The 23,952-nt window shown below is 43.4% G+C and overlaps 1 protein-coding gene across 1 annotated transcript in view; it reads right to left on the reverse strand.

Moving 5' to 3' along the window:
• Window positions 1–9,166: 9,166 nt before the first annotated feature.
• Window positions 9,167–23,952, reverse strand: part of lamb4 (laminin, beta 4) — a 69,084-nt gene continuing 54,298 nt past the window's right edge. Inside the window, exons 30-34 of the mRNA XM_084936727.1 lie at window positions 23,497–23,704; window positions 21,344–21,479; window positions 21,089–21,256; window positions 20,796–20,949; window positions 9,167–9,910 (exon numbers count right to left, since the gene is read on the reverse strand). Of these exons, the coding sequence (XP_084792853.1) occupies window positions 9,777–9,910; window positions 20,796–20,949; window positions 21,089–21,256; window positions 21,344–21,479; window positions 23,497–23,704 (800 nt within the window). The 3' untranslated portion in view covers window positions 9,167–9,776. The remainder of the gene's footprint in view (window positions 9,911–20,795; window positions 20,950–21,088; window positions 21,257–21,343; window positions 21,480–23,496; window positions 23,705–23,952) is intronic.

Below are 23,952 nucleotides of genomic sequence, written 5' to 3' on the forward strand. Positions count from 1 at the left end.
ACAATCCACAGGTAAAAGTTCAGATAGAGCACTGGACTCGCCACGTCTCAGTCACACACAGAAAATCCAGATCACGGGAACTGAAGAAGTCCCGAAGAATAAAAGTTTTGTTTAAAAGTGATCTGGCGTTCACCAGGCCAATCCTAGCGGGAGCTGGAGTTGGCGCTCGGGGTTCAGGAGGTCCAGAAACCCGCCGCAGCGATCTCAGGTTCCGATAATGTTGACAGCGGAGGTTTAGCCTGGGAGGGCATGGGCAGCGAGGCCGAGGAGCATCATCATCAAAGCCGACCACAGGCACCAAACAGGCATCAACAGGATCCAGAAAACGCCGAGACGCAAACAGCCTTGGCAAGAATCCATGCACTGGTCGGAAAACAGCAGAATAATTCTTTAGGTAAACCTTTAGCTTCACCAGGCGACCGCTTCGTTTACCCCGGCGATGATGACGCTTTCGCCGGGAAGGTAGCGTGGGAACCCGGTACAGGTAACCTGGGGTTTCCGATGCAAATGGGGGCAGGGGTTGCTGCCCACCAGCTCCAAAGGACACAATATTTTGGACCACAGGTTTGAGGTCCAATAGTGTCTGGCGATCATACCTCAGCAGAGACTTTGTTTCGTGGATGACACAAATTAGAAATAACATAAACAGGAACAAACTTGGCAGTGACAGACGAGCAGCCACACACACCGGCGCCATCTTGACCATGACGTAAGTTTGTGTATTGTCATTGGTTCTTGTGCTGACGAGCCAGTCAATGTCACTCTTCTCTGTTATGGGGGTGGGACGAGTGGTAAAGGTTGTGTGTATCTGTGGGAGCGGACAGAGAAGCTAAGTCCGAAGAGAGAGATGTCGTAAGGCAGACGTGGTGTGGATTTTGCATCTAAGTGTATCTTTGAGGTCGACTACCCGTGGTCCTGATATTACTTATTTGTGATCTGCAAGGGGTAAATGAGAGTGCATGCCTTGACATTTGTAATGTAACTATTCGTTATAGTGGTAAAATGGCGTGATATGTGATGCTAACTAGCGGCTTGCTAATTAGTGCAGCTTACCGCATTATGTGCTGTGATGCCATGCTGTATGTTTAGCTCTGTGATTTTCAGTCAAAGCATGCTAATGCTAAATCGTTATGTGATAGCATTTGGTATTGTAGCTCAAGTGTTTTAATATGTTTAGAAGCCGAGGGACGCTCAATCTCTCTGGGCTCCTTTGATCGGCTCCATCACCTAGCGGGGGTGGGGGGTCGTGGTTTGGTCCCGCCTTAGCTATTGTGGTTGATGTGGAGATTGGGACGGGCTTAGGCGTCTGGAGAATCCCTAGGGACGTTATCCCTGGAGGGCTTAACCCGGGGGTTGTGGTCATAACCTGGTTAGTGGCTCTGGTTGCTCTTAGAGGGTGTTCTCCTCGTGGCTGCATGCAGCAGGGCTGGGGGAGGGTCTGTGCTGGCGGACGTAGGTTACTGGCCTGGTAGCCTGCCTGCCCCTGAGTGGATCCGGGGCAGGTGTGGGGGCTTGGGGTTCGGGGGTGCTTCACCTCCGTGCTAGGGCTCTGGCTGGGCCTTGGGGGCTTCGGTCCTCATTGGTGTGTCACCGAGGTTGTGGGCTGGTGGGTGCACGGGGGCTCAGCCCTGGCACAGGGGGCCTCTGGTGCATCGGCCTAACTGGGGGGCTCTTCAACTGGCAGGGAGGTTGTTCCATCCTTGCAGGAGTCCACTCTGCAGGTGGGGGAGAGACATAGGAGAGGTGGAGAATAAACTTAACCTGGGTGTCTATTGTCCTGTGTAGTCTGGGAGATGATCGAATGTTGGGGTGGGTACAGTTTCCTCTGCGGTGGGGTCGGGTGGGCTGCCCCGGGTCCTGTGGGGCTTGGCGGTGCTGCTGCCGTAGGCCCTGGTCTGGATGAGCTTGGGCTCCCTTGCCTTGGTGGGTGCCGAAAGACGGGGGTGCCTACTGGGGTCAGCAGGGGAGCTGGCCCTAGGGAGGGGCATCATGCCCCTCCCTTCTTTTCCTCCCCATCCCCGGCTGCCTCCCTCTTCCTGCTCCACCACACCCACCCACACAAGTAGGGCCTTGGGCGCGGGTGTGTCACCAGGGTGCAGGGGAGGCATCCCGTCCGATTGGGATCTGGGATGCAGGGCCTCCCTGCTGCTGCGGAGCCTGGGGCGGTCTGCTTGCCTCCACCCCGGGGGAAAGGGTAACATAAGTCAGGAAGTGTACTTCTAAAATGTCTTTGTTTCCTCTGTAAAGTGTGCTTTTTGTGGTGGTTATTTTGAGGAGCTGTCTGGATGAGGCTATTTGAATAACCACGTTATTCATTGTTATCTTTTATTCATTTATAATCTTAATATTAAGCTTTAAGTAGTGGCATTCATTTACAGCATTTATTCAATATATTACATATATAGTTTTAGTATATTTTTACACATATGAGAGTGGCCTCTGTCAGGTTGTGAGCTCTGGTAGGTGAGGTGAGAGGTGAAACAAAGTGCAATTGAGGTCAGGAGACATATGCACACACATCTTAGGTTGATTCATTTCTAGGTAAGAGTTCAGGCATATTTTTCTTGCAACTGCATTTTGAGTCCGCAGAATTGACAGTTTTTGTTGCAGAGCATGCCCTGAGGTTTTGGAGAAGCGAGAGCGAGATGAGCTACAGGAAAGGTACCTGGCATGGAGATGGAGGCGATGTTGTTTTCACTGTGTCAAAAAGTCGTCACCAGAACATTTGTGGTTTTGAAACTTATGCATGTATTGTATCTGCTTGACGCATGAGGGGGCGTCATAAACATTCCCTGATGGTTTAAAAATAACTGATTGTGTATTGTTCGAGTGAGATCGATGCTGTCACGTGTGTTCATTAAAATCATCGTTTGACCAACTCTCCTGGACCAGTGTTGTGATTTTGAATCCCTCCTGTATCCCTCCTCAATATTTGAACCCTTAACACTCCACATAAAATGTAATAAATAAATCATATAATACAAAAACCAACTATTTACATTTCAACTTTTAACTATTTAAATTTTTAGCTATTTCCTTTTAAACAAATTTAAAGTGAAACAACACACAAACCCTAACCCCTAATCCTAACCCCCCTAACCCTAACCATGCAAACCACAACCCAATTAAATATAAATTTAAATATGAAAACAAAAAGTAGATGCACATTCTCTGTCATATGGACCTGCATGAATAAACTTTCAGAAACCTTTATCATCTGCAACTGAAAATAGTTGTGGATGATTACTATACCTTTCTAATATGACGTTGTTGTCCCTGACTCTCTTTCTCTCTCTCTCCCTCCCGCTCTGTTCCTGTGCTACTGAGAGTGTAACTACCGCCACTCCACCCTCTTCCCAGCGCAAAGCACAAGGCTCCCGTGCGGAGTGAAGCAGAAAAAAAGTGCGAGAGAAAGGGTGAGAGAAAGAAAAACAAAACAAAACCCACGGCTCCCAATAAGGATCCGGCTCGCGTCGTTCACTTCAAAGAGGCGGCTCTAAGAGCCGTTTCGTTCGCGACCGACACATCACTAGCGCCTGCACTAAAGTCACAGGGCTCTGACAGCATGAAAATGAAAACCAGTTATATCGCTGGACTGAGCCACTTTAGCTTATTTACCACAACTGAAAAACACTGCGTGGAGACAAAGGCTTCGAAAAACTGTGACTGACAAAATCCCGCACAAATGATTTTAACTACATCACTCACCACTGAGTGTGAAACTTTTAAATCAAATTTTAAAAGTAAATGACGGAGGGTACAGCCCAACGAAATATATCATTGATATATTTTTTTAATATGGTAAAACATGTGGTTAGTCAAAGCTCTGAAGTAACACAGCCGTGAAGGCTTGGAAAGTGGCCTTATGCTAACAGTCCTCTTCGTGCCATTTTGCGTAAAAATATGATACTGTCATTACAGTGGTCATTATTAATCTAATTTTGACGTATCACACTGTTTAGTACTTTTACTCAAAACTGCTATACTTATTGTACTTAGAAACACTGTGAGGAACCTTGGAGTCATTTTTGACCAGGACATGTCCTTCAATGCACATATTAAACAAATATGTAAAACTGCTTTCTTCCATTTGTGCAACATCTCTAAAGTTAGAAATATCCTGTCTCAGAGTGACGCTGAAAAACTAGTTCATGCATTTATTACTTCCAGGCTGGACGACTGTAATTCATTATTATCAGGAAGTCCTAAAAACTCCCTGAAAAGCCTTCAGTTAATCCAAAATGCTGCAGCAAGAGTCCTGACAGGGACTAGAAAGAGAGAGCAGATTTCTCCTGTTTTGGCTTCCCTTCATTGGCTTCCTGTTAAATCCAGAATTTAAAATCCTGCTCCTCACATACAAGGTCTTAAATAATCAGGCCCCATCTTATCTTAATGACCTTGTAGTACCATATCACCCTATTAGAGCACTTCGCTCTCACACTGCAGGCCTACTTGTTGTTCCTAGAGTATTTAAAAGTAGAATGGGAGGGAGAGCCTTCAGTTTTCAGGCCCCTCTTCTGTGGAACCAGCTTCCAGTTTGGATTCAGGAGACAGACACTATCTCTACTTTCAAGATTAGGCTTCAAACTTTCCTTTTTGCTAAAGCATATAGTTAGGGCTGGACCAGGTGACCCTGAATCCTCCCTTAGTTATGCTGCAATAGACGTAGACTGCCGGGGATTCCCATGATGCATTGAGTTTTTCCTTTCCAGTCACCTTTCTCACTCACTATGTGTTAACAGACCTCTCTGCATTGAATCATATCTGTTATTAACCTCTGTCTCTCTTCCACAGCATGTCTTTATCCTGTCTTCCTTCTCTCGCCCCAACCAATCACAGCAGATGGCCCCGCCCCTCCCTGAGTCTGGTTCTACTGGAGGTTTCTTCCTGTTAAAAGGGAGTTTTTCCTTCCCACTGTCGCCCAAGTGCTTGCTCATAGGGGGTCATATGATTGTTGGGTTTTTCTCTGTATGTATTATTGTAGAGTCTACCTTACAATATAAAGCGTCTTGAGGCGACTGTTGTTGTGATTTGGCGCTGTATAAATAAAACTGAATTGAATTGAACAAGTCACATAGCTCATTTCTGATTAATGACCAGGTGATAGAAAATCTATCAAAGCTATGAAACACCCTTTACAGTAAGCTGAAGGAATGCACCTGTCTGCCTCTGTCCTCTTCTTAGGCTATACTCTGCTGTAGTCCAGAGCACAGTTAGAGTCATGTACTAGGACACCATGTAAATGAACTCTCTGTAAGAGCCCAGGATTACCCCAGCAAGCTCCATAAATGCGTTGGAGCTCGTTACTCTGTGTGCCTCACACAGAGTAAGAAGGTGGGAGCAGCAGTGGAGGAGGCAGATGACCAAGACGAGAAAGAAAAAGCTAGAAAGAGATTTATATGGCAAAATGCTGTTTGAAAATCATACTGATGATTTTAAAAATTCAACCCTGACTTATTGTGTTATACTATTTATCTGATACCAGTATCCAGGTGTTTCCTATTCTTTTATCTGAAATAACAGGAAAGTGTCCTTGATTAGTGCTGCACCTGACCACACAGCAGAACGCAGGACCTGTGAGGGGGTCAATACCACCCAATACGCATGACATAAATTTTGACCCTGTTTGTGTATTAGTGTGCAGTTTGTGTCACAGTGTGTTGCAGCAAAAGGTCTAGTTTGTGTATTTCACAGGGAGAGAAAAGAAAGAGAGCTAAGTTCACTCAGAGATGGAGAAAGATAAGAAAGAAGGAGAGGAGAGAAAGGAGAGAGGTTGGAGTTAAAGGAAGGATCCTCATTTAAAGCCCACATGGAAGTCCTCATGTCTCTAAATCTGTACGTGACACATGATGTTTGTTCATAAAGCTGCTGCTAAACAAACTGAGGCAGACTAACTGTGTTATTTAAAGGCTGCAGGTTAGTGCAGGATGAACAGGTGAGTTTGCTGCACTGTGATGGGTTTAAAGTAAAGAACAGTGTGACTGATGCATAGTGGCTGTGGGTTCATGGTCACAGTTAGCTTCCATCAAGTGTAGCAGAGACTCACTGACTGAATTCATACCAACTCTATAGTGTCTAATATAAATACAGCATAAACAGGGTACTGTCAGTGTAGAGGATGGACTCAGCCAGGACAGCTCAGGAAACACCTGCTCACATCTGGCTGAATTCAGCTGAAGCTCTCAGTAGGAATGATTGTGATTGTTTTCCCCACATGGAGACATTACAGCTGATTTTAGGTTCCCCACCTGCTGAATCCGCTCTGACCTCTTCCCTGCTTATTTCCTGTTTAAAGTCCCCCTCTACAATGGAGGCAACAGGAAACAGAGCTATTTTTATTTTACTTCTTTTTCTCTGCTCATGTTCTACTTTTCTCAGCTGAGCACATTTATTAGAATTAGAATGATTAGAATAAAAATTTAGACTGAAATAATGTTGTATTCTGATTTACCAATATTATTTTATTATAATATTAATAACAATAGGTGGCAGAAATGTTCTTCAAGGAGTTTTGACTTTTGAGTTCTTACTCTGAGTACATTTCAGAGCCAGTACTTTTTCACTTTTACTTAAGTAGAGAAGTTGAATCAGTACTTCATCTTTAATAGAGCATTTTTTAACACTAGTATCTGTACTTCTACTTCAGTACAGAATGTCTGTACTTTTAACACCTCTGGTAAGGGAGGATTCAGGGCCACTTGATCCAGCCCTAACTACGTGCTTTAGCAAAGAGAAAAGTTTGAAGCCTAATCTTAAAAGTAGAGATAGTTTCTGTCTCCTGAATCCAAACTGGAAGCTGGTTCCACAGAAGAGGGGCCTGAAAACTGAAGGCTCCGCCTCCCATTCTACTTTTAAATACTCTAGGAACAACAAGTAGGCCTGCAGTGTGAGCTGCAGTGTGAGAGCGAAGTGCTCTAATAGGGTGATATGGTACTACAAGGTCATTAAGATAAGATGGGGTCTGGTTTCTTCCTGTTAAAAGGGAGTTTTCCTTCCCACTGTCGCCAAAGTGCTTGCTCATAGGGGGTCATATGATTGTTGGGTTTTTCTCTGTATGTATTATTGTAGAGTCTACCTTAAAATATAAAGCACTTTGAGACAACTGTTATTGTGATTTGGCGCTATATAAAAAAATGGAAATGAATTCAGAGTAAGAATTTGCTTAGATACCATATTTCTATGATTTTCAGGGCCTCAGTTTGATCTGAATTAAGAACCAGAAAGTTAGCTGCTATCCAGGTCTTTATGTCTTTAAGACATTCCTGCAGCTTAACTCATTGGTGTGTGTTATCTGGCTTCATGGACAGATAGAGCTGGGTGTCATCTGCATAGCAGTGAAAATGTATGCTATGTCTTCTAATGATGCTGCCTAATGTATAATGTATAATGTAAACAGAATTGGTCCTAGCACTGAACCCTGTGGAACTCCATAATTAACCTCAGTGTGTGAAGAGGACTCTCCATTTACATGCACAAACTGGAGTCTATTAGATAGATATGATACAAACCACTGCAGCACAGTACCTGTAATACCTACAGCATGTTCTAATCGCTCTAATAGGATATTATGGTTGACAGTATTGACAGAAACTCTGTGTAAGGCCCAGGTGGATGATAGATGATAACAAATAAGACTGTTTTTTGAGTTTCACAGCTGAAGTGGACGAGGCTAAGCATCAGGCTTTCAAATGAATTAAAAGTCTGTCTGGGTCTTTGGTTTATTGATAGCTGGTGTGAAAAATTGCTGCCACACCTCCCCCTCGGCCTGTGCTTCGTGGTTTCTGGTAGTTAGAATGACTCGGGGGTGTTGATTCATTTAAACTAACATAATCATCCTGCTGCAAGCAGGTTTCTATAAGGCAGAGTAAATCGATTTGTTGATCATTATCATTGATTATTAAGTCACGTACTAACAGAGACTTGGAAGAGAGAGACCTAATGGTTAATAATCCACATTTCACTGTTTTACTCTTTGGTGCTGTTGAGGACACTGTATTGTTCTTTCTTTGTGATTTTTGTGTTGTGTTTTTGTTACGTTTTGGTTTGTTTTTTGTCTTTTGTCTTTTGCAGACACACTCTCTAAGGGGTCTAGCGTTCTGTGGGGGGATACCAGTAGGAGAGAAACAACTTGGGGTCCTGGACCCAACTCTGGATAGTCACGTTTTGGGGGGTTTATTAAATCTTAATTATCTATGAAGCCCACATAATTTTTTTTGAAAGACATTATTTATTTAAGCTGGTAAACAGGGCATTAAAATAATCTGAATGCAAAGAAGAGAAGAAATGTTAGACATGTTCCTTAAATGGAATAAATAAGAATGAGAGAAAGATTTTACATGAGAGTCGAAGCCCAGAGAAGAATCAATTATTACACCAACATTTAGTAGTTAAACAAAAAGAAGCAAGGAGCTGACTGATGTTGGATTTAGTTTACAAGGGCTATAATTAGGGTCTCAGTCCTTCTGGGAGTTAAAACAAGGTAACTGCTAGAGAGCCAATCAGTAACCTGAGTTAAGCAGTGAACTAGGGTGGACAGCCTATCCAGCTCATGAGGCTTAAAAAACATGTACAGCTGAATGTCATCAGCATAGAAATAATGAAAAATGTTATTAAAAGATTGAATAATGCCACCTCCTAGGACTTGCCGTCCACATATGTGGACATCACATTTTGGGTTATTTAGACCAAAATACTCAATTTTGCTCTACATGGGCCTGATATCCACTTACGAGGACATTATACTGCTACTGTTCTATCAAAATTTTAAATGAATATCCTCATTTGTGGCTCTCATTTTTCTTAAAAACAAAAATAAGGTAAAAAAAATCTGGTAATTCTTTGTTTTTACATTCATCGGGCCCCAATATGCCCAAATATCAAAGAGAAATTAAAAATGCATGTTGTGGAAGAGTTCGGGTCTTAGGAGGTCAAAGGAAGAAGAAAGCAGAAAGAAAATAATGGACTCAGAACTGAACCTTGTGGAACCCTACAGGTTAGAGATGCAGTGTGAGAGGTCCCACCAGTAGAAACAAACCCAGTCTAGCAGGAGCCAGAGACACCAGGCAAACCTTTTAGCCTATTATGTAAGATTTCTTGGTCAATCACACAAAATTCATTTTACTCATTACTGTAGTTAAGTCATAGCAAAGGGAATAAATAACGCACACTACTGAGGACCATCTTTCATTTCCATCGCCTTTTTTCTCAGAATGGTTGAGAAATGTGTTACAGTTATTATCAGAAAGGAACAGCAGGAGGAGTTCAGTGCTCTAAAAAGTTCATCTTACATAGGTGACTACATCAACGAGTAACTGTAGGAGAGGAAAGGTAATGGATTGTTCTCAATTTCCCCAGAGATAATGGAGAGAGACTCCTGCATCACTCAGGCATTTGTGTCTGTCAGATTTACTGATTTAAACCAAATCCAAACATAAATATAACAAGTCTTAATATTTGTTTTATCCATAAAGTTTTAATTGGACATTTCTGTCATATCAGGCATGAAGCTATTTGATGAAGAGTTTATTACAAAATAATTGAAAAATGTTCATCTGTGTAGTTTTCTGTCGTCATATTTCTAAAGGCATTTCTATTGTAGCATACTGTATTTAAAAACAACTCAAAACCTCATCAGAAAAACTTTAAAAAGTTTGAAAACTTGAAACAAAGGGAAAAAAAGGTACAAACAGTGAATAAGATTCTGATTAAATTCAGCTACAACAGATTCTGGGCAGCACTGCTGTTTGCAGTACTCACTGGTATTTATCACAGTATATTTATCCAGTACACTCAGTGTATACTTGAGTGGAGATTTCCTGTCGAATTGACTCAGCCGTCTCCAGCAGGTCGGACACTTCAGCAGCTTTCTGGTTTCTTCTGTGAAGCAGCTGCTGGATCTTCTGCTCCATGTCTGCAGAAACACAAAGAAACTCATTTGAATTCATATCTATCTATCTATCTATCTATCTATCTATGTATCAGGGTGTGGCAACCCTGGGCACGCGTGGTGATTTTTTGTTTTTATGGGCCGATGATTTTTTTTTCTTTTTTTTGTAACGGTATAAACAATGAAAGGTGGTGGCCGATGTGTAAAAATAACTCTAATTTGTTTGGTGGTGGCTATCGCGGAGCTGCCACAGAGGCCAGCAGGTGGATGAGGGAAAGGGGAGACAGGAGGAGGAGCAGAGACCCGAGGCGGCCGCAGGTCCGAGTGTCAGGTGATCTGAACTTCAGAAGTTATGAGCTGCAGTCTATCTGGGTCAGATATAAACCAAGTTTAGGTGGAGTTTATTTTCGTTGTGCTGACTTTTTACAGTCAGTTACAATAACTCGTACTGCGTGAGCTAGCATGACGGAGTTTCTGTACAGCTGGGTGGGTGCTATGATGTTACTGATCTTGAACTTTATTTTGTTCATAAGGTTAGTTAGTAGAGTTGCCAACCGTCCCGTAAAAAACGGAATCGTCCCGTATTCAGAGAAAATATTACGCGTTTCGTATTGAGCTGAAAAGGAGCACAGTTTGTCCCGGACTTCAGCTAGAATGGAAAAAGACACAAAGCTGGAGTTATTCTTCTTCTCTCATTCTCTCCCCTCCCTCTCCTGTTGCTACTTCAATCATGAAACTGATCAATGATCAGCTTTTTTCTCTCGTTTGTTTATCTCCCACTTTGCGCCAGAAAGTGGGAGTGTGAGGTTCCAGGTGCAGACACAGACGAGGAGACAGTACCGAACTTGAAATGAAAAGCGAGCCTTTATTTGGGCTGATTAACGTGGCAAACAACAGAAAGCACTGAGGCAAAACTAAACTAGAAGCTGAACTGGGAAAACTAAGAACTGACACTTAACTCAGACAGCAGGGAAGGCTAAGACAGGGTGACAATGATGCACATGACGGAGGCAACTGTGAACAGGACTCTGTGCTGGAACAAAAAGGAACTATGAAACGTATATACGTAAGTAACATGGACATGACCAGCACAGAGTCCTGAAACCTGGCGTAACATGGGGGAAGTCGAACAGATGACGCGGCGACGAACAAAGGAAGACTGAGGACTTAAATACACACATGAGGTGATCAGGGGAAGTGGAGACACATGAGAACACAGCTGACTAGAAGGAAACATAATGACAATACAGGGGAGAGTAGCACTAACTACAATGAACAAAGAACACCATACTCTTTCAAAATAAAACAGGAAACACAGAGACATAGACATGGAGATAGAACATGAATTTAACCTAACCAGAGACATGAAACATGACAGGTAGACACACGGACCAGGGAGAGATGACAAAAGGGACTAAGAAACCAAGGACAAAACTGCAAACTAGAAAACAACTAGATGCGTTAAACTACACATGTGGATACAAAAATATGCATTAGAACTTAAACCCTGGGCCTCATGGCCCAGTACCATGACACAGCTGATGTTTGCTGGAGCCACAGCTGTAAAAGCTGCTGGTCATGATATCGATTTCGATATGTGGTGAGAGGGAAACATGAAGATGAAACCAGGAGATGTCCTTACTGAATCATCAGAGCTGAACAGGTGATGGAGAAACAGGTTTACCTTTTAGGTGACATGAATGAGTTGAAGGGAAGTTATGAACTGTTTCTGAGAGACAAATAACACCAGGATCCTTTTCTAAGTAGCTGACAGCTGGTAACTGTGCAGGGGCGGGTCTAGCAAAGTGTTGCCAGGGGGCCAGGTAGGGCATCAACAGGGAGAGGGGGGCACAAAGACATACTTTCTTATTCTCATTTAAAATGTCTAGTTTTTATTAAATAATTATCTGAATCTTACAACCAAAGTTTTTGTCTGATGTAAAATGTATAGAAATCATACCAACAAGACAGTGTACAGCACTGTCACAACAGTGTTTGTTTTCATTAAAAGGCTTTATGGCTTTTCCTACAATACCTGGTGGGCTGGTCTCTAGTCAAAATGCCCGGGACGATTTTTTGTCCCAGCCCAGCCCTGGGTTAGGGTTAGGGAAGCTGCAGGGTTTATCTCTGTCCAAACAATATTGACTGAACCAGCAGCAAAAGAAGATCCAAACTACGGTTCACATAAACATTGTCATGAATTACCTCTGACTTTTGCTGTTTTGCTTCTACCACGATATAATCACACTTCCCGCAGAGCTCTCTGTCTCTCTCTCTCAGGAATAGTTTCCCGTCTAAAAATCTGTTTTCTGCATTATTCGCTTGTTTATTATGCACAAGTCTACCGTTGTTTACAGCGCTGTCGGCTGCTGTTTCCCCCCTCCTTTTACTTACTTCTGAAAAGAAAGCCTCATTTCTGCTGTTCAATAGGCTACTGAACAAATTCAAACTTTTTAAAATTATGCAAAATTGCAAAATGCTTAGCTGTGTCTCTAATAAAAGCTCTGTAACTTTGCTCTGCTTCACTTCAGCAGCATCAGGTAATGTTCATATGTTGATTAATGACTTTCTGTTATTTTTGATCTACTGCAGAATATTTTTTTAAGGTTATCTGCTATAAAATACCAGGCAAGGAAAGTCGCCTTCATGTTTTTCTGTGTTTTATCCTCAGTTACTTTGACACAAAGGCATCTGCTGTGATGCTCGCATCTTTGATAAAGTCTCGCAAGAGTCAGCTTTCTTTTTATAGATATAAAAATATGGAAATGTACTGATATGTGATCAGAATTATAATATTTCTGACTGTCTGAGGCAAAATTTCCAGATTCAATTTGAATTGAATCCTGGATCAAATAAGTTCGGGACCTTGTGAATCGGAATTGAATCGATTCTTGAAATCAGTGACGATACCCAGCCCTACTAACAACCCCAACTACCAGATTCAACTTGTAATTGGCTAAAAATAACTTAGCCTACCAGTGAGAGGGACATTGCTAGCTGGCAGTTATTTCAACACATGTTCTTCGAATGCTTCAGGAGCTGTCTGCTCAACCCAGCATGAGCACCGCGGAAATACACAGATACATCCCAAGACTCAAGACAGAATTCACAATGCGTTTTCGGGACTTTTAGGTGTATGGACCAATGTTTTCCTTTCTCATCAAATCAGAAAGCTTTAATGAGCAGCTGGATTTGTCTCGCATTAACTGGCTGGACACAGAGGACATCGAAATGCAGCTGACTGAACTGAAAAGCTTGACTCTGTGGGGGGTCAAACTCAGTTGGAATCCACAGTTCTGCGTGTTCATGGAGCTTGCATTTTCACCTGCTGGACATAACTACCTGACAAGTTTAACTGTCTTCAGAACATTGCAGAGGCCTTATTGACAGTATATATTCTTAATGCTTATTTTCTGTTTATATTGTTTCATAGAGCCCAGTGTAGGAAAACGCCCTTGTGAGTTAGAATGTATGCAATAAGTCACAGAGTAGACTGCACGTCTTGTGCAGAAAACAGGAAGTATAGAAAAAGCGGAACTAAGTAAACTGTGTGTTTGTGTGTGACGTGCAGCAGAACTATATAACCATGCTGGCTTCTAATGCTTTCAGACCTGAGCTTGTGTGTTGGTGTATTCGGGTCTCCATTTCCGGAAATGTAAAAATAAAGATTATTTTTGAGCTTGACCACTCTGAGTCCAGTCTTTCTCTGTCGCCAAAAGAATTCAAAAGAACGGAATTTAATATTAGCCAACTAACGGAGTTGCAGAAAGGGGTGATGAAGAAGGTGGCTAAGAAGTACAGGAAGCTGTCCATACCTGAGGCCTTGGAAACTGCCAAGCAACGACTCACAGCCTTGGCCAGCTGCTTGAAGATGTACACCAGAGAGATAGAAGGCAGGAGAATAAACCACGTGTTCTCCACAGAACCAGCCAAGATGTACTCTCAGTGGCAGGGGAACAATATGAGAACAGCACCACCAAGGCTGGAGACGGAACAATACTGGAAGAGCATATGGGAGAAGGACTTAACCCATTACGGCAATGCTCAGTGACTAGGGGATCTGAGGGCAGACCACAGCAACCTCCCTGAACAGGGTCCAGTAACCATCACAGTGACAGAGAACCAAGAAAGGGTGTCCAGTACAGCACCGGGCCCCGTCATGGTTCACGCCTACTGGCTGAAGAAGCTGACTGCACTCCACGAGCGACTGGCAGCACAAATGAACCAGCTGCTAGTGGACGAGAGACATCCAGAATGGCTAACCCTAGGCCGGTCAGTCCTGATCCTCAAGGACCCCCAGAAGGGACCGGTCCCCTCCAACTACCAACCAATAACCTGCCTCAGCACCACATGGAAGCTCCTGTCAGGCATCATAGCGGCTAAGATGAACAGGCACATGGGTCAATACATGAGTGGGGCACAGAAAGGGATGGGCAAGAATACCAGAGGCACAAAACACTAGGTACTGGTAAACCGAACAATCAGCCGAGACTGCAAGACCAGACTAAATAAGGGTCATCATTGCCACCCATTTCTTCACAGACTAAATGACCTCCCTTACTGAACTCCACACTGCTATTAATTTGAACACACCCCTTTCACTGAATGGGTCAATTACTCCCAATTAGCAACATGCATATCATTTGTGTTAAGTCTGTTTGTTGGCCATTACTCTGCTACACCTAGTCATGTATTTTTTCCCATGTTGTATCATCATTTCTGCCAAAATCAGTACTTAAACACATTGGTAATGTTAGACTGCTATATAAAAACACCCAGCACGCCCCTGCGGGCGGTTTATCCTTCAAGCTCGGGTCCTCTACCAGAGGCCTGGGAGCTTGAGGGTCCTGCGCAGTATCTTAGCTGTTCCCAGGACTGCGCTCTTCTGGACAGAGATCTCCGATGTTGTTCCCAGGATCTGCTGGAGCCACTCGCCTAGCTTGGGAGTCACCGCACCTAGTGCTCCGATTACCACGGGGACCACCGTTACCTTCACCCTCCACATCCTCTCGAGCTCTTCTCTGAGCCCTTGGTATTTCTCCAGCTTCTCGTGTTCCTTCTTCCTGATGTTGCTGTCATTCGGAACCGCTACATCGATCACTACGGCCGTCTTCTTCTGTTTGTCTACCACCACTATGTCCGGTTGGTTAGCCACCACCATTTTGTCCGTCTGTATCTGGAAGTCCCACAGGATCTTAGCTCGGTCATTCTCCACCACCCTTGGGGGCATCTCCCATTTTGACCTCCGGACTTCCAGGTTATACTCGGCACAGATGTTCCTGTACACTATGCCGGCCACTTGGTTATGGTGTTCCATGTATGCCTTGCCTTGATTGTCTCTGGGGCATCTTTACACAGCCTGCACCTGGGGTCTTGCCTGGTGTGATAGACCCCAGCCTCTATGGATCTTGTACTCAGAGCTTGTTCTTGTGCTGCCATGATTAGTGCCTCTGTGCTGTCTTTCAGTCCAGCTTTGTCCAGCCACTGGTAGGATTTCTGGATATCAGCCACCTCCTCTATCTGCCAGTGGTACATACTGTGCAGGGGCCTGTCCTTCCATGATGGTTCCTCGTCTCCCTCCTCTTTCTTTATTCACTGAGCACTTGGTCAGTTGGGGCCATCTTCCCAATGTATTCTTGGATGTTCGTTGTCTCATCCTGGACTGTGGTGCTGACACTCACCAGTCCCCGGCCTCTTTCCTTCCGCTTAGCGTACAGCCTCAGGGTGCTGGACTTGGGGTGAAACCCTCCATGCATGGTAAGGAGCTTTCTTGTCTTTATGTCAGTTGCTTCTATCTTCTCCTTTGGCCAGCCTATTACCCCAGCAGGGTACCTGATCACGGGCAGGGCGTACGTGTTGATGGCCCGGATCTTGTTCTTAGTGTTGTACGCCACATCCCCATTGAGTTCCTGATGAAGGCTCTTAGGGTTGATCTTGTACAATTCTAGGCATTCCAGTATCCAGCTGTGGGGCATTGAATCATAGGCCTTCTTGTAATCAATCCAGGCAGTGCACAGGTTGGTCAGTCTGGTCTTGCAGTCTCGGCTGACTGTTCTGTCTACCAGTAGCTGGTGTTTTGCGCCTCTGGTATTCTTGCCAATTCCTTTCTGTGTCCCGCTCATGTATTGACCTGCCTGACAGGAGCTATTGGGGTTATTGGGATCCTTGGGGATCAGGACCGTCCGATTCCGGTTAGCCATTCCGGGTTAACTAGCAGCTGGTATATATATATATATATATATATATATATATATATATAAGACATTTTTACAAAGATCAGAGATGCCTTCTAGTATCCCTCTACCGATGGACTATCGAGCACGTCCTCAGCAGCTGCATCACTGTCTGGTGTGGTAGCTGCACCATATCGGATCACAATATTCTACAACGGATAGTGAGAACAGCTGAGAAGATCATTGGAGCCTCTTTTCCCTCCACCACAGACACTTATTGCACCCACTGCATCTGTGAAGTCACCAGCGTTGTGGAGGACCCCACACACCCCTCAGACACACTTCACCCTGTTGCCTTCTGGCAAGAGGTATCAGAGCACTCGGGCCCTCACTGCCAGACTGAGGAACAGTTTCTTCCTCCAAACTGTCAGACTCCTGCCGCGTCACTGCCAAGCACTTATCTGCAGAACCTCATATACACACATACACACCTTCATACACCAAGTGACTCTTTGCACAATCAAAGCTTTATTCGCCACATGCAGGTTGCCATGCAGTGAAATGGGACCGCCCCCCCCGCCCCGACCTTACACACAACACAGACATCACATGGGGATACAGGTCAGAGATCGGTAGCATTACAGAAAAACACTGAAATTTACACTACAATGGGAAAGTACAAGAGGAAAAAAAGAGACCTCTACTCATGCTGGGCTCCTGGGAGGACAGCATGAGAACAGGAAACAAAAAAACTCCTCTGTACAGAAAGCACATAAATGTCCACAGCACAACATTATGGAGCACGTGACAAGCCACAGGGTTGAGTAGGGGGTGAGGAGTAATCCGAAGCAAACACAGCAGCCATCCTGCCCTGCAGCTATTATTCCAGCGTGGGCCCAGACCCGCCGTGTTCCCAGGAGGGAACAAGCATCGAAGGTGTTTGGAAAGGGAGGGGGGATGAGTGAATGCGTATCAGTGTATATGTATGTGTGTGCGTGTCCAGAGTTCAGCTGAGACAGTGTCCTTCGCCTTATCAGGCTAAGTAAACAGTCTGCCAGCCAACCCAGGTGGCCTTGCATAGAATGGGAAGAACAGTCTAAACACAGTCGTTATCAGGGTGTTGTTGTTCGGCTCCAGCCTTGAGCCCACAGCTGGCGCAGAAGGGATAGCCGCATTATGATGGTGATTTTTCTTTAGTGCGAACAACTCATGAGAATTTCAAAGCTGTTCTTAACAGTCCGACACTGGTCTCTTAATCTCCCGTTGCAGAGCCGCGAGCTTCTCCATGATGTTATCAAACTTGCGCTCCGTGGTCTTGTCAATTCTTGTGCTCAAAGAGCAGATTCTGAGAACTCACGACCGCAGTGAGCTGTTCCAAGATGTGATCCAACTTGCGCTCAGAGGTGTTATTCTGAGTATTCACGGCAGCCGTAAGATTCTCCAAGCTCTTATCTGTGCTGCACTCAATGAGCCCATTCTGAGAACTCACGCCTCGTCCCATCGTTTCAATCCCAGCGGCCAGCCTTGTGGGGGTTTGAACAGCCGGTTCCGCTTTCTTAATTCTTCAATAAGCCAGGGCCAAGCCAGCTCCAATCAGCAAGAAACCTGTTACCATGGTTTCGAATAGGTAGATATCTTAAGCGTCTTCGATCGACAGTCCCAGCAGGCACACGATTCTCCATTTCTGCCACCCATCCATCGTCCGGCAGGGAAAGTACCACCCGGACACTCAGTCTCACCCGAGCCCAGACTTCTCATTGAGAAAAGGGTGTCAATGGCATTCAGGGACCAGTTGACCAAATCCATAATTCTCTTTTAGGTTTTAGAGAACAGACTGTGAGAGACTGTTCCAGGGAAAGTAATACAAAAAACACGAGACAAGACAAGGACATAAGAGCTAAGCAGGGAAGATAAGAGCGAGGAGGAGAGGAGAAAAGTGCGACCGCCTTCGCCAAGAGCCAAACGAGAAACCATAGTCTTTTGCATGTTTCTTTAACACCGTTGTGTCTGCACTGTCTTGTGCCTGTATCCTTCTGTCTGGTGTTGCACTGTCTTTTTTTTTTTTTTTGTTTTTTTTTCAATTTTTTACATTTAAATAATATCACTCAGTCTTCCTATTTTCATCTTCATATTATTAACCGCCTTCGTCCTTCACTCACTCCTAACAGTACCGCCATATTTGTCAATGCTCTTGTCACATCTCTTTTAGATTACTGTAATTCTCTTCTCTGTGGTCTACCTCATAAATCCCTCCATAAATTGCACTTAGTTCAAAATTACAGCTGCTCGTATTGTATCCAGAAGTAGATCCACTGAACATACAACAGCTGTTTTTAAACAGCTCCATTGGCTTCCAGTTCACCTCTGTGCCAATTTCAAGATCCTGCTTCATACTTTCAAAGCCCTTCATAACCTCGCTCCTCCATATTTATCTGATCTTGTCCATACATAGGGCTTTGGAGCAATCTCGTTGCATCCAGACGCAACCTGTCTCTATACCGTCCTTTTTCTCTTGAGCTATTTTTAAAGCATGGTTGGTAGCAATCTTCCTTCCAACACAGTTTGTTTTGATACGTGCCCTTCAAAGGTGACGCCGTGCACCCACAATACATTGTGCCGTTACATCAATTCCAAAGCCCTATACTCACCCCTCGTACACTCGGCTCTTTTTCAGCTTCCCTTCTGTCTGTTCCACCTGCCCGCCTGATGGGACTCAGAGCCTTTGGTAGACTTTGGATGCACTTCCACCAGATCTCCAGACCACAAACTGTTTCTTCACTTTTAAATTGCATTTTAAAACCATCTATTCAGAACTGCATTCCCTTCATTATGACCAGAGATGGGCAGTAACGCGTTACTTGTAACGCATTACTGTAATCCGATTACTTTTTTCAAGTAACGAGTAAAGTAAGGGATTACTATTGCAAAAACGGTAATTAGATTACCGTTACTTTCCCGTAGGAACGCTGCGTTACTGCGTTACTAAAACCGTGATTTTTTTGCGAGAATGTCTCATGACAGTGATGTAAGCGAGTGCGACGTTCGTGACAACAGCTGTGTGCAGATCAACAGTGGATCATATATCGAGTGCGGAGAGAGTATGAGCGTGCAGCGTTTAAAGCGTGGAAGTACTGACCTTACTTTAAGTTTGATTCCATAAAAAGTGACAAAAACATTAGTGTCCGTTGTGCGTGGGAAGAAAACTTCTTTTTACAGCGAAAAAAACCCCTAAACTTCCAAGCAAGCACCGAGTGCGCAACGACGTAATGGGAAACTCACAGAGAAACTCGCGGATTCTTCCACTGACCGCTGCGGCACACCTGCACCAGGGTAAACCTCCGCCTGCCCCACTCCTGCTTTACAGGTGAAAATAGAGCAAAAGGACCGCTAGTCTTTGATTTTATTTATTTTCTGCTGTGTTTTACTTGCATCTATTTGAAAGATTGAGTGTAAACACACACACAAAAAAAATTATGTGCTGGAATGTGCAGAAAATAGGTTTAAATGTTAAACTAATTTCTTCCAGTCAGAGAATGTTGCATATAATTAAATTTTTGCTTGATGCATAAAGTTAAAAGATTAAAACTAATAAAACAAGTTTTAAAAAGGGACTTTTCCATTTGATTACATTTTGTATGATGGATTATGCAGGAAAAGTAGAATTGGGCTGAAAGATCTATCGCTTTATCACCTATTCAGGTTGTAAATCGTGTTTTTAAAAAGTAACTAAGTAACTAAGTAATTAATTACTTTTAAAAATAAGTAATCAGTAAAGTAACGGGATTACTTTTTTGGGGAAGTAATCAGTAATTAGTTACTGATTACTTTTTTCAAGTAACTTGACCAACACTGATTATGACTCTGTCTTAGTGCATTTTTACCATGCTTAGCTTTTATACTTTCATGCTTTTTTTTCTCATATAACTTGTGTTTTTATTTAGTTTTACTATAATTTAATATATTGTATTGTTGTTACTGTTATTGTACTATTGTAAGGTGACCTAGAGGGCCTTAAAGGCACCTAGAAATAAAATGTATCATTATTATTATTATCATTACTCTTAATAATTTTTGCACATTGCACCTTATGTAGTCCTGTGCTTATTGTCTGTTATATGTAGCACCATATGGAGGAACTCGTTTCACTGTGTACTGTACCACAGCACAAGGTTGGAATGACAATAAAGCCACTTGATTTAGTTTGAGATTTAGTGGGTGTTAACCATCGGGTGCTTAGTTTATGTAAAATTGTAGTTTGTTGTTTTGGTTTATAAGCTTAAATTATGTGTGTGTTGTATATGAGTAGACTGGTATACAGTGAAACATGTATGGATTATATAATGTCGAAGTCTGAATACTGATTTGTAAATACTGGAATTTGAAATGAGGGGGTAGGAACAGAAAAGGTACAAACTTTATCCTACTCATTTTCTAGCATACACATTGTGTAGACATAGAGATAATCATGAAACTTGATGTTAAGGGTTTTCTTTTTCTTGTTATTTCAGTTATATTTACAAAATAAACATTATTGTATTTATGCATCTATATATAGAAGTGGGAGTGGAGATACATGACCGGAAACATACAATAGTTAAACACAGAAGCAAAGCTGTGATGGGGACAGGGATTTTACTTTGTCCAGTGACGACAGAAATGACATTTCAGTGCCTCAGAGTTTATCTGAAGGTCACACCTATCACGCCTCAAACACACCAGCAGGTCAGCGGTCTGACCTTGTATCTGCTGGAGTTTGTCCTCCACTTGTCTCTTCATGTCCTCAGCTTCCATCATGATGTTCTTCAGTCGACCAGCAGCTTGACCCTTGACCTCCTGATTCTGTTGATTTTGCTTTAAAACCTCAAACTGCTTAGTGACATCACTGAGCTCCTGTTGGGCAGAAACAGTGTTCTGATTTTCATCTGAGACTTGAAACTGAAAACAAACAAAGTTGTGTGCAAAGTTTTACATAGATGTTTCTTATCTTAAAGCCTCAAACACATATAAATGTGTCTGTTGGTGTTTTTACCATCTCTGCATCAGTGGTCATGTTTGAAGCGCTCTCTGCCACCTCTCTGGCTTCTCTCGCTGTCTCTCTGTTCTTTTCAGTTTTGTCCTTCATAGCTTCAATCTCTTTCTGCAGGTCTTTGGTCTGAATCATGAGCCTCGCCTCGATGTTGTCCAGTGTGTCTTCAGCCTGAAACAGAAAACAAACACGAGCACATCAGCATCAGGCTGAACAAACGTCTCAGAGGTCATATGTGAAATATTTTGGATGTTTTACATCTCGGATCCTGTCTTTGGTCTCATCTTTGTTTCTGCTCGCTCTCTCCAAGAGGTTGTTAGCTTTGGCCTGAGCTTTGTCTGCTTCATAAATATCCTGAATGATCTTCTTCACATCAGTGTTCTCCATCTGCTCCCTAAATACAATAAACAAAGATGATTAAGGTTCAGAACACGAAAAGGACAAATATGTGTTCCACCTATAAATCACTAATCAGAAGGACAGGAAGTAAAAACATCAGAGAGCAGTGACTCTCAGACTCAGAAAGCTGATCCTGCTCCTGCTGCCGAAGATCCGAAGGACCAGTTCAGCACTGAAAGCATCTCACTATGCCTGAGAAAAACATCTAAAACACATGAAGAAAAATAATGTTTCATGCAGTCACAGATCAGCTGTGGATGTGTCCAAAACTCCTCAGTGTTCGTCTGAAAGACTAAAAATGAAAAATGGCCTCTGATACTGTCTGAGGTCATCTTCACAGTCGCGGTATGATATTGTTCATGACATCATGAAGCTCCTGTTGGACAGCGTTGTAGTGAGAAGTTGTGTCCTTACCTTTTCCATATTTAAATGTTATAGATTCTTTCATTGATGACAAAAATGGGGGAAACACAAATGAGACAGAGCAAATGATCTAAAATCAAAAGAGTAAACATGGACGTATCTGTGGTAAAGTCTTAACTAGGGATGGGTACCAGTATCCGGTGCCATTATGGCACTGACATAAACGGTAGTAACCAGACCGAAAAGCAGCGCACATTTCGGTGCTTTGTTTCGGTGCTTTTTTTTCTTGAGATGTCACACACTTTGGATTCTAGCCAATCATTTTACCTTTCCAAGGATAGTAGGCGGGCCCAGGTACGTACGGTCTTTTATTGCAGAGCTACAGATTAAAAATGCCCAAGGCGAAGCAGTCAAAAGTCTGGCTGTACTTCACAGTAAAAGATGCAAACTCAACAGCCTGCAACAAGTGCTTTAAGGTGATACTGTGCAAAGGAGGTAACACCTCAAATCCGATGAAACACCTGGCGACACATAGCGTTTTTTTAAAAGCTGATAAATGCACCGTATTTGATAGCTTGCTGCGAGACCCCACACCGAGCACAACTACTGCGGGTGTGGTGCCTGTTATTGGACCCAGAGTTAGCAACATCCCCCAAGAACCCGAAGAGTAGAGTCCTGGCCCCTAGCCCTGCCAGTGTAGCAGAAATGATGAGGATGATGATGGCAGCAGCAGCCGTTCTTCTCTGCGTGAGTAGCTTAATGGTGTTCGTGTGTAATTTACGTTGAGTAGGCTAATCACGTTATTAAATTAATGAATGTAAGGTGAACTAGCAAACACCGTCGTAGTTACATGCGGCTGTCTTCTTGTTTGATAGAGTGATACCATATATGCCCTATAGCTGCAAAAAAAAGACTAACATTGTTATCTTTTTACAAAAAAACCCAGCTAAACATGAGAGGTTTTAGGACAAAGTTTGTGTTTTCCATTGTTTAAGCACCGGTTCCAACCAAAGGAGATATGTTGTATCAACAGAAAAGGCTAACCTGGTTATCATTTTAGGCGGACCGCTAAACAAAGGGCTCTTATACTCCTGGCGCCGGCTTTTTAAGGAGGCGTTCACAGGGTCATATTTTGACCCCCCCCCCCACACACATACACACACACATATACACAAACACACGCATACCTACACTACACACAGATGGGTACTCTTTGTTCACATACATGCCTGGTTGATATGTCATATGTTAATGAGACTATGCATATTCATGTAACCACAATAAAGAGCAGACTACAGAGGGGCTGACATATAGTGACTGGGGTTTGAGCGGCAGGAACAGCGCTCATCACCTCCCTCATGCATGAGATCACACAAATAGCTCTGGTGTCTGGTGTGTTGTTTTTGCCATTGTAGTGGATTGTCTCGGTTGTTGCAGCAATAGGTTTGTGCCTAGATAAAGCTATCAGAGGTCATTTAGCCATTTAAATCAGCTGACATTTCTAAAACCTGCAGGACACTGGGCATTGAGGCCTGGAGCACCCCCACCCCTGTTTTAGGCTAAAGGTTGTATTTCATTTTCTAGTTTCTAGTTTAAAGTTTTTGGTTTGAATTAAACTTTTATGTCATTTTTATGCTCTCAGCACTGACTTGAGTTCCAAAGCTTCCTGCTGCAGGTGTATGGCTGCCTTGGCTTGCTTGTCCAGGTTCTTTAAGTCCTCCAGGAATCTGGTGGCATTTTTCAACAAATTATTGACGTTACTGATCATGGACTGGATGTTAGCAGGTGACTGTGGGAGCTCGATTCTCAAAACTGCTTGTGCCATTTTCTCAGTGTCCTTTGGAGGAACCATGTCATCTGTCAGGGAGGAAATGTGAAGAGCAATGAAAAGGTTTCCTGCAGAGAAATATTACATACTCACATACAGCAGCATCACAACAGCACCAACGTTCTCTGTAAAGCCACGCTCTCTCTCTCTGACTTCAAAGGATCCATCCTGTACTTTGCTACCATCTGGTGGGTACTGGTTCAAAGTAGACATGAAACACTACATGTATAAAGCCTAATTTACACCATTCACAGAGAGTTGGGGAATGGCTGCAATC

The sequence above is a fragment of the Perissodus microlepis genome, chromosome 7 (genome assembly GCF_051167445.1).
Source record: "Perissodus microlepis isolate ML-2025 ecotype Zambia chromosome 7, ASM5116744v1, whole genome shotgun sequence".
Taxonomy (NCBI): domain Eukaryota; kingdom Metazoa; phylum Chordata; class Actinopteri; order Cichliformes; family Cichlidae; genus Perissodus; species Perissodus microlepis.